Source organism: Euprymna scolopes, chromosome 32 (genome assembly GCF_053919585.1).
Source record: "Euprymna scolopes isolate OS-2025 chromosome 32, ASM5391958v1, whole genome shotgun sequence".
Lineage (NCBI taxonomy): Eukaryota > Metazoa > Mollusca > Cephalopoda > Sepiida > Sepiolidae > Euprymna > Euprymna scolopes.
Window position 1 is genome coordinate 62,197,925 of NC_136513.1, and position 15,678 is coordinate 62,213,602.

The 15,678-nt window shown below is 36.1% G+C and overlaps 1 protein-coding gene across 6 annotated transcripts in view; it reads left to right on the forward strand.

Annotated features, from left to right (window-relative positions):
- The window catches only part of LOC145256384 (mitogen-activated protein kinase kinase kinase kinase 5-like), a 662,642-nt gene that overhangs the window by 345,736 nt on the left and 301,228 nt on the right, over positions 1 to 15,678 (forward strand). For all 6 annotated transcript variants that reach the window (XM_080115226.1, XM_080115224.1, XM_080115227.1 and 3 more), the window contains exon 10: positions 389 to 470. In XM_080115226.1, the coding sequence (XP_079971352.1) occupies positions 389 to 470 (82 nt within the window). The remainder of the gene's footprint in view (positions 1 to 388; positions 471 to 15,678) is intronic.

Below are 15,678 nucleotides of genomic sequence, written 5' to 3' on the forward strand. Positions count from 1 at the left end.
ATGTGAAGTTTAAATAATGGACAGTGACACAGGAATGTAGAAAAAATGCCACTGCAAGATCAACTATTTCTAGTATTTTATAGCTAAAGGAATATGATTCCATAAGGTTAAAAAAACTTGTTACTTGTGAATGAAATATGAGCTTAGCTGTATCTTGACTCATACTTTGTTGATGTTAATCAGATTTAAGTTTTTGGACTCTTAACAAATTGTAATATATAACTTTTGCATGATTGATTCAACAACTTTGAAATGTATTGAACTATTTCAGTTATTTTTTAAATGCTATATTATTCAACCTGAATGTATTTGATTTGTAAATTAAGAAATGAAAACATTTGCAAAGTTAACAATTCTGAAATATTAATATTGATTCTTGTTCTTTCAGGTCACCCCTTCTTCATAATTTTATTAAATTAGCTTTGACTAAAAATCCAAAGAAAAGACCACCAGCTGACAAATTACTTGAGGTAAGTAAATTTTGAGTGTACTATCTCTATAAAAAAAAAATAAATAAAATGAAAAAAAAATATATATATATCCTGTACACCATAATTGTTGTTTTTTCCTCCAACTGAATTCTCTTCACCTTGTATAGACAAGCTCAGGCATGTCAATTTTAAACTGCGGTCGATATCAGGTCCAGCCATTCGTGATTCTCTATTGAGGAAAATTGGTTGTGAATAGTTTGGGGAGAATCCAGCCACTCGTAATTTTGTCTTTGTCGCGTTGATCTTATTCCTATCTTTGAAGCAAAAATCTGCATCTGATTAATGACTGTTTGAATATCATCAAAGCTTTCACCTAGGATAGCTATATTATCAGCATAGTAGAGGTCAGGGATGCATAGGTCATGGCTCACAGTGACACCTGAGAAATTGGCTAGAGAGTTGGAAGTGATCCAGTCAATAGCATAATTAAAGACTTGATGAGAGAATATAGCCATAACAGACTCCTGAGCATATTTTGAAGTTAGACTCATGATTGTATGTGTGAACCTTTGTGCATGTGTAGACAGCTTTGATTAAGTTGAGCAGTTTGGCGGGATGCCGTCTGCTTGCACTATCTACCAAAGAGCTTCACGGTCAACCGAGTCAAAGGCAGCAGCAAAGTTGATGAAGCACACAAGTGTTTTTTGCTGAAAGCTCCAGTGATGTTCACCGATACAACGCAGTGTGAAAATCTTATCTGTGCAGCCATGGCCTGGATGGAATGTGCATTGGTTGGGCCTGGTTATGGTGTTACGTTCTCTCTGAAATCTCTTCACTAACAAAGATTTTGGCAGCAATATCGATGACTTATTCCTCGGTAGTTACTGCAGCAGTGTTTGTCTCCTCTTTTGAAGAAAGGGAGCAGAACCACGTCACTCCAGTTTTGAGGGAAGCTTTGGTTTTCCTACATGTGGGATATAATCTGATGAAGAACAGGGCCCTCTGTCTAGTGCATTTTTAAAGATTTCAGCAGGGATGTCGTTCTCTCCGGCCACTTTGTTGTTTTTTAGCCTTTTGATGAAGTTTTGGATTTCGTCCAGCGTTGGAGTATAGCTGTCATAGTCATATGAGGGGTGTTGATCAGGTTCAGTTGTTGGTATTGCTATCAGTGCGGTGAAGTGGTTGCTCCATTGTTGTATACACTTATCAAGATTAGAAGTGGGTTCTCCTGGTTGGTTTAGGATCACCTTGCTGCTTCCCTGTTACGGTTTAGTGCTTGACTGGAGAATACATGGATGCTACACGTTTCATATATTGGGCAGTTTTTGCCCAGTAGGCATTTCGATCAGCCCTTGCAGAGTGGGTAGTCGCTCGACGTAGCTGGTGGAAGTTATTACGTCCAGAGTAACGGGCTTGTTTTGTTTTTGTTCATCATAATATTCGTATACATATCAAATAACACCTTTATCCATGAAGAAAGAAAATATTTCAAAAAGAAAAAAATTTATGAATCAGTATAGAAAGCTGAAAAAAAAAAACATGTTCATTATGGAAGTCTCAATTTTCTTAAATACTTGAAATAAATTTCTCCAGCAGTTTTTGTTTTTACTGACATTCCTTTGAGAAGACGGATATATATATATATATATATATATATATATATATATATATATATATATATATATATATAGTAATTGTCTGTATTTTTGAGATGAGTTGTTTTCATTGATTGAGATTGTCGGACTTACTTCCTCATCTTGGTTGTTATTGTCACAACGTTTCGGCCGTTTTGCCCTCCGGCCTTCGTCAGGTGAACGGTTTGTTAGGAGTCTCGAACCCAACCCTTTATTATTATTACGGGGGTACCGTGTTCGGACTCCAGATAGGCTTTGGGACATAGTTGCTGATTCTCTGTTTTTCAATGTTACTTTTTCACTGCCTTCGTTCAGGATTGAACTCAGCACCTTTGGGTAACTGTAAACTTTGATACAACGTCTAGGACCACTCGGCCATATGTCACTAGTCCTACTCTTTACACTTGAAGTGACAGAAACTAATTTTGTTGTGGACCTGGTTAAATTGCTTATTGAAACAGTGTCACCCCAGGTAATACACAATTCCCGTCTTCTCTTAAAAGGAAAAATATTAATCCAATTGTGGTTACTTTCTATCTCCCACAGTTGAAGCCCTCTCGGTATTGATTCGACCCATAGAAGCAAGTATGTTACCAGTCTCTAAAATAATGTTATAATTGTTCTTTTACTATGTGTGGAATATGAGGAATCATGTGAGCTTTTTTTTTTTTTTTTAGCAATGCATAATGAATTTGAATTGTTTTGCAATAAGAAAATATGATCTGTTGTGTGTTTCAATAATCTTTGGGTAGGGAGTAGTCAAAAAGGAGGATTTCCCATCATCTCTATCGAATTGCTCAGTCTTTTAGTACACATCCAGATGACACGTAACAAAAACACTTTTTTTTATTCTTGTGACATCCATCGATGATGTGGACTACAAAACTGGTTGATGTTCCAAAATAGAGTATAGTTGTGAAAAGTACATTTAAAAAAATGTTTTTTTTATATTCATCCCAAACTCAGCATATTGTAACTAAAGCATATTGCGGCAGCTGGATAGCAAGATGTTTGTTAACATTACATTTAATTTTCTACGTTTGTATGGTCAGGAAAACAGGAAACAGGTTTGGGATTCCAAAGGCAAGCAGTCTAAGTACATATTTTTCCGGCATCCAAATACATATTTTTCTGGCATCCAAGTACATATTTTTCTGACATCTAGAACCTATACAATGAAGGGATGAGAGTTTACTGCTAGTCCAGTTGAGTCATCAATATTTACATTGGGGTAGTATAAGATCTGCAAAGTTGTTGGAGCACAAGGATGCAACTCTGGTGATGCCACAGGGGCTGGAGATTGGTAGACAGTGTGGAACCTATTAGATTAGAATTTTTTTTTGCACTCTGCCCAAGAGGGAGATTTAGTGTTAGGTGTAGCAGACCATATATGGCAACAGTATTCTGCACAAGTAAATGGTGGTTTTATAGAGATATAGAATACTGGCAGATGTAAGAAATTTTCTAAAATTTGATAAAAGGAACCTACTTTCTTTGCAGCAGACTTGGCAACATATATGTACTCATGTGCTATTCCTGCTAAAACTGTTCGGTTGAATGCAAGATCTACGATATTTCCATTTGTTTTCAAATTGTTATGAACTTCCAGAGAGTCTCAGGCGAAAAGTAAAGTGTTATCATGCTGTATGTGTGTGGAGATAATATAATCTTGATGGGAGATGGTTTGACTAAAATCTTAATCTATTTTTTTTTAGTATCTGTCAAATGTCATCAGCAACACTTGACCAGTACAGACTTTGGAGAACTGCAACAAATGATTTCTGCATTAAAAGAAAAGAAATAAGAAAAAAAAACCCATTCATATTGAATTCCACAATAAGGAGTTTTATTGAAACACTTTACTAAAGTACCTCTCTACCTTTTTCAAAACCTAGCACATTGGGAAAGACGATGAATCTGCCATCTCTGTAATAATTGCCATTGTGTTACCCAAAAATATGGCTGATCTTCAGACATTTACTAGCTTAAAATTTTAAATATTAAATACGAAGCTCCATCTTTGTTTTTGGAAATTGATTTCTAATCGATTCAATATATCAATTTACTTTTGAGAAAGATGATGTTTGCTTAAAAACATTGCACATTAGTAGTTTAATTTTGAAGGCAGTGACAATGTTTGGTAGAAAATACTGTTGGATACCAAACAAAATAAAACAAATTTAAAAATTCAATAATTTCCAACTAATTATTTACAAATATGTGTCAAACCAGGATACTATGGATGATGTCATGTTCTTTAAATGTTTGAGTTTAACTTTGGTTTCAAAAAGAAAATTATGCAGCAACTGTGTTTTTAACTTGATGTACGAAAGCTTTGGCATATCTGCTCCTGCAGGAATAATTGAACATTTATTTATTATTGAAGTGTGAACTGATATTTTGCGTTTGATATTGATTTATTTATATAATATTTTACCAATTACGGATCCTGCTCTAACTGGGGATTAATGCATAAGAAGAAATAATATTATAATAGTAATAACCATTTTAAATGTAAATTTAAAGACAAAATTGTTTGTCTCTTGTTTTTTAAAAATCTTCATTTTATATAATTTGTGTAAGCTGTATGTGTGCGGAGATAATATAATCTTAGATTGAACAAGTTATCTCCCTTAATAATTGAAAAGTTTTGAAATTTTCAAGATTTGTTCTCAATATCCAACCATATTTTCTATCAAACGACATTGCCATCACATTTAAAATTTAGTTTGCTAAATATATATATATATATATATATATATATATATATATATATATATATACACACACACACACATAACTTTCTCAGATTAAGAATATATATCATCCTGTGTATAAATCCACAATATATATTGTCCTAGGTTAAGAATATCCACAAAATGAACTCTTAATAGAAAAAGACTATTTTTGCCTGATGAGATCTTAGTTACAAACGAAACAGGAAATATAGCATAATTAATAATTATAGACCAAAACATTGTCATGACCGTGTAGCAAAGCCTATACTTGTCTGATAAATAAATATTAATATATATATATATATATATATATATATATATATATATTATGGCTATGTACAGACTAATTTTATACTTGTTCGGGAAAATTTTAGGTTGATGACACTTTCTATCTGTTCAACAATGAAACCGAAGCGGATGCCTTCTTCGCATCCCTTAATAATATTCATCCAGTTCTTAAATTTACTATAGAGAAGAAAATTAATTCTTCCCTTCCTTGTCTAGATGCACTGGTTTGTAAAACACCTTCCATTTTCTTGACTTCTATCTACCGTAAACCTATGATTACAGGTCTCTACACACGTTGGGACTCTTTTTGTCCCACCAAATCTTATCAAAACCCTTACCCATAGAGCTTTGATATGTTCAGAGACCAAATTAAATGATGAAGTCAAGTTTATTACCAAGACTCTTTGCAATAATGGTTTTCCATTGCAAGTTGTAGAATCTACAATTAGAAATAAAATTTCTAATTTCAATAAAATTAAACCGGCATCTGTTGACAAATGCCTTATCTACCTACGCCTACCTTGGCTAGGTAATGTTAGTGAAAGATTTGCCAAGCAAATTTCTTCTGTCGTACAACAATGTTACTTTGCATCAAATACCCTTGTTGTTTTTTCTTGTAAACCCATTTTATCTTCAATTTGTAAAGACGTTCTCCACCATAACGATTCCATTATTTATTTATTCAAATGTAGCTGCGGTGTGCGCTATGTCAGCTGAACATCTCAAAGATTAGATAATAGAGTAAAACAACATGTTCCATCCAAAATTCGGAATGGAAACTACTACCTTCGGACGTTTTGAGCAATGCCCATGGTCCCTCTATAGGAGAGTACCTTATAAATAATCGTATTTGTGCTTCTAATTTTACTGCTGATTTTTTTTCCATTCTTATTAAGTTGCACTCTGTACCATCTGAAAATTCTAGAAACCATATACATTAAGACTCTGAGACCTTCTCTCTGCAAACAAAAAGAGAATCTCTTAGGGCTTAATCTGGTTTCTATTTAAAACTTAGTTTCCCCATTTTTTTTTTTTTTGTTGTTTTTTCCCCCTTTTTCATCTCCAATTCATTGTTCCCCACTCTTTTCCTTTTTTAACTGATTATTAAGCTCGATTATTAAGCTCTGAAATGTTTCAGAACATAGCCATAATAAAATTTTGTACCCTGCAAAAAATATTTAAATATCTTAAGACTAGGTGTGTGTGTATATATATATATATATATATATATATATATATATATACACACACACCGATGAAGACTGAAGGATCGGTCGAAAATTATGTACTTATAAAAAAAGTTTTTTAATTTTTTTTCATAATATTATTATTTTGTATTCCTGCACGTCACCAATTAAAAACGAAAAAGAAAAGTTATAAGCTTTTATACTTTTCGCATTCTTTTTTATTCATATATATATATATATATATATATATATATATATATATATATATATATAGTACAAAATTTTGTTGAAATTCAATAACTTACATTTTTTATTTTACATAACTCTTGTTGATTTTATCTTGGATCTCTTCATTATAGCCGTTTCATTAATGGGATGACAATTTTATGTTTCCATAAAAATCTTCTTTCTCATCAACTCGTCAGATGTGATTTACATCTGATGTTACCAACAAAAAGTTAATTTTGCACATGATAAACTTGGTTATATATCACGTATTAAACACATGCCCCATAGCAAACCCCTTAACCTTCCACAATTTTCCTCCTGTATCACTTTAATTACTGTTCTCCTATCTTTTGCCTTCCACATTTACAATGTATTTTACCCTTCTTCTTACACCCCATTATTAAATTCCTAATATAATTATCGCTAGATGTCACATCTCTAATATTAGGGGTAGGCTATAGAAACAAAATTTTTCAAATAAATGCCAAAAGTGGCTTATTACCTTCATTTATATGTAAATAGATGGGAACAAGTGATTTTTTTTCAAAACGGGTCAAAATTGGAGGGTCGCTGGCCCCAAACGTGATTTGACCGCGTCAACGCGTGAAAATGGCCCAAATTTCGGCCCCGAACACACTTAATCATTTATTGAAAGCCACAGGGTGCATTTTTTGACTATAAATGCATTTGTATCATTAAATCTAACATTCCCATTGGCTATCCCACAAGTAGAGGGTTTTTTAGAGTATCCAAAATGGGTCAAAATTACCCCAAAATTAGCCAAAAATGGTTGGAAATCACGGATTTTCCAAAATGCACCTCCCAAGCCACACAGGGTGCAATTTTTGACCATAAATGGCTCTATATCATTAAATATAACATTCTCATTGGCTATCCCACCTATATAGGGTTTTTCAAGGTATCTTAAGGGTCCAAAATGGGTCAAATTTACCCAAAAATTAGCCAAAAATGAACGAAAATCACGGATAATCCCCAAAATGCAGGTATTATATCTCATCGGGCTCCTATAAACACTCCTGTATGGCTTTTTACAGTTGGAAGACTGAATTAACCACCCTGTTATCCTGTCCATTTGTATTTAGGGTATTTAAAGATCTTTGGGGGATGTAAAAAGGGTCAAAACAATCCAAAAATGACAAAATTACGCTTTACGGTACATAACATATGAATCATTAGTTCATTCATCAATGATACTTTTTAGAAACATTGTAACTTTACTACATCAACTTCTCAGAAAGTAATTAATTGTAAATTGAACATTGAATGTCAATAAAATGCTGTCCAAGAAGAGTCTGAATTCATATTGTTCTCATAGTTACCCCAAAATTGATGAAAATGGCCCTCGATTCGCTATTTCTAGATTTGTAACCAATATATTGAATAACTTGATAAAAGGTATGAGTAATTAGCAAAGGAATTATTTTGTTATTTCAAGACACAGCTTCACTTCACATTACTTTAAAATCATTCAACAGTAAAATATCAATATAATGCATTAAATGTTGGCTGCAGCACAGGAATTTGCTAGAGCTATTTTGATTGACTCCTGGAAATTCCGTGCACCAGTTCGCAGATTGTAAGTGACATGTGTTTGGATGGCGATCTCGGTAAATGGGACAGTGCTACGGATTGTACCCGATCTGTTTAATGAGTAGTTCAAATTGTTTGAGGTATCATGCTCTGGCAATTGGTCACTTATATCCTCCACTTCAAATTGATCATCCTCCAAATCCAAACGATTGTGCAGTTCTTGCTCTGCCAGAAACCGTTCATGTTCCATATCGACGTGGAAAGTGTCAATGAGCCATTTGCGAGAGAGAGACTTTTGATCGACAAAGAATCTTCGTTCATGTACATCAAATTCATCAGGATTCACATCTTTTGAAAGTATATTGAGAAGGACATGGTGCTCTCGTTTCCATTTAATTATATTCACACGTCTGGAACCCTTTGCTTTGTAGACATCTTTGTCGTAAATTTTTAGCGATCGATCAAGTTTATGTTTTATCCCAGGTATTGTAACATAATGAACATCACTTCCAAAGGCTTTCTGCCACAATTGTAGTAATCGCAAGGAGAACTGGTGAATATGATTTTTCTGTGTCGTGGTACCATATTTGGCAGCATGATGTTGCACAGCTTGAACACATTCAGCCTCAGTTGGAAGAGAATCAAGCAGAAGATAAGTCCAATCGTCGTAATTATAATCTTTGTCAATCTGCCCTGCTATACCAGCCATGTTCATTGCATTTTACTAACTGAAAAAGAAAGCAAAGTTCAATCAAATTCACAATTAATGCAATGCAATGTTATCTTGTCTATTTAAAGATGCCATTCCATTGTTACAGAAAGAAAACATTTCCTTATTTGGTAATTTTCCATCTATAACTCAAATTAAGGCCCTTTTTGACAACCTATGTTGATTCTTAGGGACTTTTTGACTCTTTGGCTAAATCGGCCATATTTAGCCCCTTTTAAAGGTCCTTATACCCTTCATTAACAGTGCAAAAGTTAGGAGAGTGCCTGCTTCAAGCATTTCCCAACAGTTTCTGCCATGTAGAGGTGTCTTTGAGCCCATGGGAGGGGCATTTTGGAAAATCCGTGATTTCCGGCCATTTTTGGCTAATTTTGACTCATTTTGGACTCTGCGATACCCTAAAAAAACCCTCTACTTGTGGGATAGCCAATGGGAATGTTAGATTTAATGATACAAATGCATTTATAGTCAAAAAATGCACCCTGTGGATTTCAATAAGTGATTAAGTGTGTTCGGGGCCGAAATTTGGGCCATTTTCACGCGTCGACGCAGTCAAATCACTTTTGGGGCCAGCGACCCTCCAAATTTTCACCCGTTTTGAACAAAATCACTTGTTCCCATCTATTTACATATAAATGAAGGTAATAAGCCACTTTTGGCATTTATTTGAAAAATTTTGTTTCTATAGCATACCCCTACTAATATGTTACCTAGCACCTTCTCTCCTTTTCTGATGAGAAGCGTTAGGCTTCAAAATACCTAGGTATACAAACATATTTATCCTACACCCCCAATTGATGTACCTATTTACTATGCCTCCCCACGGGACAGAGTTAGACACCAGGGTCGTTTTTTAACGTGGAGAAAAGGTACAAAAATAAAAATTGTCTCAGTCGTGAAGAATTTCTCCTCCACCGAAAGAGAACAAGAAATAGAAGTGCAGCATCTGAAGAACAGATACTACACTTTGATCTTGTCCCGAAGGCCAAGGTACGAATTGATGTAATCTCCCTATTGAATCAACAATTAAATTTATATGCATTAGTACATATTGTTACATATACGATAAAGAGGGGGGAGGGGATTAAGTAATAAGCAAACTTAGGGGTATGAAAGGAAATTTACGACAAAAGCAAATAAATGTTCATCTTTGTAACACATTACCGGGGGGGGGGGGGAATAAAGGGAACTTACGAGAAACCAAAAAAATATTTATCACACACACAAGGTAAAAAAAAAAGGGGGGGGGACACGAAGACTGAACACAACAAAAATGCAAGAAAGTATGAAACAAATACTTTTCCAAATAATATAAAAGTAGGTTTATTGAAGATAAAAAGGAAAAGTTTAACGAAGGAAAAAAAAAATGTATTCAAAGTTATGGAGTTTGAGATATATCTAAGCTCATGAACTGAGTGAAAGTCTTTGGGAAGGGCTCTGGCTGCATAATGAGGATTTACGTGATACCATGAGAGAAAATTAAATTGTCAGCTTGGGAAAAGAGGAAACAAACTTTTTACACTCACAGGTCTTTCTCTTCTCGTTTTTTTTTTCTCTTTCTTTTTATTTCTTTTCTCGTATGTTTTCACAACTTGCTAGCGACGTAGTCCGTTCGAAGTAATCCTTTTGGTGAGGGAAAGTTCAAATAGTAAATTCACAGGTTTTCTTTTCTTATCGTCTACATTTCATACACTGTCTCTTTCACGAGGGGGGGAGAAGTCACATCTTCCGCATTGTCCGTGTTTCGTATATCTATGTCCCTCGCATAAGGGGAAGAAGTCTCTCCTCTCACAAGGAGAGTGACTTTTTAGCCAGTTGGCATCCAAGCCAAAAAGAGACTGACTTCAGCTAAAATCCACTTAAAGAAAGGTGGGAACGGGAAGCAGGATCACTTCCGGGCCCCTTCTTCTCTGCTTCACACTCCTGTCTAAAAATAGATTTGACGAAATCTTTTTTTTTTTTTTTTTTTTTCTTCGTTACTTGGCTGATAAAATATCTCTAGCTGATAAAATATCTGCTGGTCAAATCCTTTACTTTCCCAGCGCGGGTCACAATGTCATCCTCATTCTCTCAGACTGACTTTGATTTTAAGTTTTAAAGGAAGAATAGATTAGTAGACTTTCGCTCAGTTCAAAACAAATAGTATTGTTTAGCCTAAAATAAACTATTTAAATTTTCATTTAAATACATAATCCAATTTAAGGATTATGTCACAATATGCATATAAATATATATGCATTAGTACATGTGCATATAAATATTTATGCATTAGTACATGTATTATATAGCCAGGACCCCCTAGGCTGGGAAACGATCATAATTAGTACGTTCCCCGCTGCAACAAAACCCCAGTAGTCGTCTTTTAGGGATCGTCTAGTTGTTTAATTTCTGGTTGTTATAGTAACGGCAGTAAGGCGACAGAGTTATTTCCCCCTTGACTGTGCATTTTCTCTCTGTAACTGTCATTGCTTGTCATAACAGCGTTCCCGACGCCCAAAGAATTAACATGCATACAAGGGTTAGACGTAACTCAGCACAACAAATAAAGACGTAAGACACACTGGCTTTTCATATAAAAATATATTTTGTTTTCAAATTATATTTTTCGTTGTACACAGAGATTGTCAAAAGTTCAAACTTTAACAGTGTGGCTTATTGTTCATTTCAGTGATGAAGAGGGGTGTATGGAAGCGCTTTACTCTCGACAGTCGCAGATTTCCTCTTCTTCTTCTCTCCTCTGCTTCTTCTCTTTCTCTTCTCTGCTTCTTCTCTAGATTCCAAACATCACCATTTATATTGGCATTTTTGTAGCTTGGTTTTTTCCTATCCACGCAATCTGTCAATCAGCTGACCGATAATAGAACACGCGTTCTTTAGTCACGTTTTGACAATTTCTTTGCCGCCTCTTGACCTCGAACGATCGTCCGATTTATCTTTAGCTGACCGACACATGAATTTCTCACTCATGCCAAATGTATACTTTCAGAGGAATTTCACGTTTCTTTGTTTTGTAAACAAAAAAATCGTCGTCCGATTTCTCTGTTTACGACGTAAGCACTTTCTCTTTTCTACTGGTGGACAATCGATTATTCGATGCCCACTCTTTTAAATCTTTTATTAAAAAAGTTTTTTCTTTTCAGTTATGTATTGGATGGTTCCAGCCATCCATTACATAACACCCTCCATTAACCATTTTTTTTTTTTTTTTTTTTTTTTTTTTTCAATCGTCTATCGGTCCATCGATATTTCCAATAATGTTTTTAATGTCACAATTTTTTTTTTTTGATGGATTCCATACAAAAATAAAAAAAAAATTTTTTTTAAATAATAACCAAAACATAATAATAAAAAAAAAATAAAATAGCAACACAAGAAAGCACAAGGTCTCCCTTCGGTATAAGTGCATCGTCCGCACTTAACAGCGAAATTTATGCTGCAACTTTACTCGTTTTACCGAATTGGTCGATTTGTTCAATATTTTCCACCACCTCGGCCCTTTAATTAATTGACTAATTAATTAAATGTGAGACTAAACATTTTAATTACTTTTTTAAAATGTGGGCAGCATATCGTACAAAATTTCGACCAGAACGCCAGGATCCTAAATGTTGGTGGCAACTCCGAACTCCCTATGATAAGGATTTTGCCTAACATCAACAGAGTAACTTTCTTACCCAGTCCAAACATCCTGTTCAGCGCTCTCGACCCGCAGCTTGATTATAACTTGAGTTCCCAACCCTCGTGCTAGCCCTAGCTACGGTTGGCTGGTCCCTACTATCATAATCAACACCACACGACCTGGGCACTAAGTCTAATATATCGTCCTCCGATATCTCATTAATTTCTTTAGCCCTTTCAGCCATCATGCTGCGTGTTATTATTTTCCGTTCCATCAACGGAACCCTGTTTTCCTGACTTGGGGATTTCCGTTGATGGCGATTGCTCTGTTGGGGATAATTTTCTTCCTCCCCACTAGAGGATTCCCTATCGGTACTGCTATCCTCTACCGGTGCTGACAGGGTAGTTTTTCTACAGCCCTCTTGCTCGTTGGGGATATCCCATTCCTCTAGTTCTGCTTTTCGGAGGTGTTCCCCATGGGCTTTCGTTACTGCCCCTGTCAGTTGACTCCTAATCCTATACGAGACTGGCCCCGTCTTCTCTATGACTACATAATATGGAGACCATCTTACGTCTAGCTTTCCCTTCTTCCTATTATTTTTATAATAAACTAAATCACCAACTTGAAAATCGACTGCTTTCGTTTTCTCGTTGGCCCTATCTATCATTTTCTTCCTAGCTCTCTTTACATTGTTTCTGACTAATGTAAAGGTCCGATGCATGTCCTGCAGAGCGATCTCATGATCCTCTTCCTTGTAGTAAATTCTACGCGGCCTCAGTATGTTGTCTAACGGCAAGACAACGTCTCTATTATAGAGCAAGTAATAGGGGGAGTACTTCGTTGTTTCGCTGACATGAAACCTTACAGCAGCCAGCATCTGGTTCAAATACATGTCCCACGAACGGTCATTGTCCCCTATTTTCTTTGCTAGTACGTCATGCATCGTCCTATGGAATCTTTCTATTTTCCCGTTACTTTGCGGATGGTAAACTGAGGTGGTCACGTGATCAACATTAAGCTCTTCTAACGCCCTTTTCATGATCCCATTGATGTTCTCCGGTCCGTTATCCGTAAGTAACTGCAATGGTGCACCAAATCTCGGAAATATTTCCTCAATTAAGAGATGCACCACTGTCTCTGCCTTTTTATTAGGCACAGCGAAAGCCTCAGGCCAACCACTATACATGTCGATGAACGTGACTATGTATTGATTGCCTGACAAAGTCCTCGGATAGGGTCCGGAAATATCCAATGCAATCTTAGCAAAAGGAAAAGAAGGCATGTCGGTCTCCTGCATTTGAGGTTGCTGCTTCCTCAAATTTCTGGTCTGGCATGGGACGCATTTCCCTATGTGTTCGTTCACCTTCTTGAACAAACCCGGCCAGAAATACTTCTGTTTAATGGCGTGGAACGTTTTCTCCACACCCATATGACCATTCTCATCATGGTATTGTTTCAATACCTTCATCCTCAAATGTGACGGGATATATAATCTAACTAATGGATCGTCGTCGGGTTGCGATAAATAATATACGATATCGTCCATTATGATGTACTTTTTCTCTTCCATCTTGGACGTTTTACCGCTCCTCATCCGTTTCTTTAATTTGACAATCTGAGTATCGGCGTCTTGTTCTTTACACATATCCAAACCTGATAGTGTAGGACGCTCGCTTTCTACTGGTGAGTCTTCGTCATCCTTATGCGATACAAACTCTCTTGGTTCAAAACGATTCGAGTTTATCGCACTCACCGTGAAATTCCTATCATCTATTTCTACTAGAGGATCGTCTTCATCCCTACTCACATTTACCGCACGGGATAAGAAATCCGCACAGACGTTATCTTTTCCTTTCAGGTACTGTATGGTGCAATCATAGCCAGCCATACTCAAAGCCCACGTCTGTATTTTTTTATTCTGTATCGGAGATTTCAGCAAGTACTCCAATGGTCTGTGATCCGTGTAGATGGTGAACGTAGCACTGTGCAAGTAGTGATTCAACTTATTTAAAGCATAGTGAATCACATATGCTTCCTTCTCTATCGTTGACCATCTAGTCTGGGTATCTGACAACTTATGAGATAGAAAATAAATGGGTTTCTCTATCTCCCGACCCTCCTCTGGGTCGTAGACCATTTCAGACAAGGATGCTCCGATCGCATAATCGGAGGCATCTGTGTATAGTCTGTATCCTTTGTTAGTGTCCGGGTATGCCAGCGTCACCATCTCTGCAAGCTTCGATTTCAATCGATTAAAAGCAGACTGACATGCATCGTCCCAACAGAAACATGCATGCTTCCTAGTTAACCGAATTAATGGTTCGGCGATTACGGAAAAATCCTTGATAAACTGCCTGTAATAGGAGGTCATGCCTATAAAGGATCAAACCTGCTTCACAGTGGTCGGGGTCAAAATTGCTTGAATCGCTTTAACTTTGTCCCCATCCGGCTGGATACCTTTCTCACTCACTCGGAATCCCAGATATTGCACTTCCTTGCTGAAAAACTCACACTTCGCCGCCTTTAACCTTAAATTATGCCTACGTAAACTACCTGACTTCTCTGTCATATAGCCCCTTCTCTGTCATATAGCCCCTCGATGAAGAAACCTATCACTTGGCTTTTCACTACTACATTGTTCGTATCTAGGCTACCATACGAACCTTCAGTCAAGCGCACTAACCTCTGCATGTAGTCCTGCAGAGTTTCGCTCCTACCCTGTCTAATATTTGCCAACTCCCTCATAAATTTGGTAGGATTTACCTGGACTCCAAAATAATTATCTAAAGCTTGTTTCAAGTCTACCCATGCCAAACTCGTATTGTTGGTTGGCAGACTTGAAACAAACTGTCCTACTGGGCCAGTCATAGTTAATAATGCTAACTGACATTTCTCTTCCTCCGTTTGTCTAATTATTCTACTATACTTATCTATATCACTAAGCCACCTACTGTATTTGTGCGACTGTCGAGAGTCTAAAGTTTTTATTTTCGCTGATAACGCCTCCCCCCTCAGAGAGTTCGAAATGGCCTTCCCTACGTTATGTAGTTCAGCCCTTAGGATCTGCGCGAATTCTGTAAAAATATTCTGCTCCATCCTCGAAAATTATTTACTCGATACCCTAATTATTATGAGAAAGAATAAAAGAAAACAACAAAAAATTTAAAAAAAAATTTTTTTTTTTCTTTTTTTTTTTTTTTCAACACAACTATTAGAGCCGAGGTTACGAAAAAATATTGAAAAAATCACTGACCTTGCCTTTTCCTTGCGTGCGT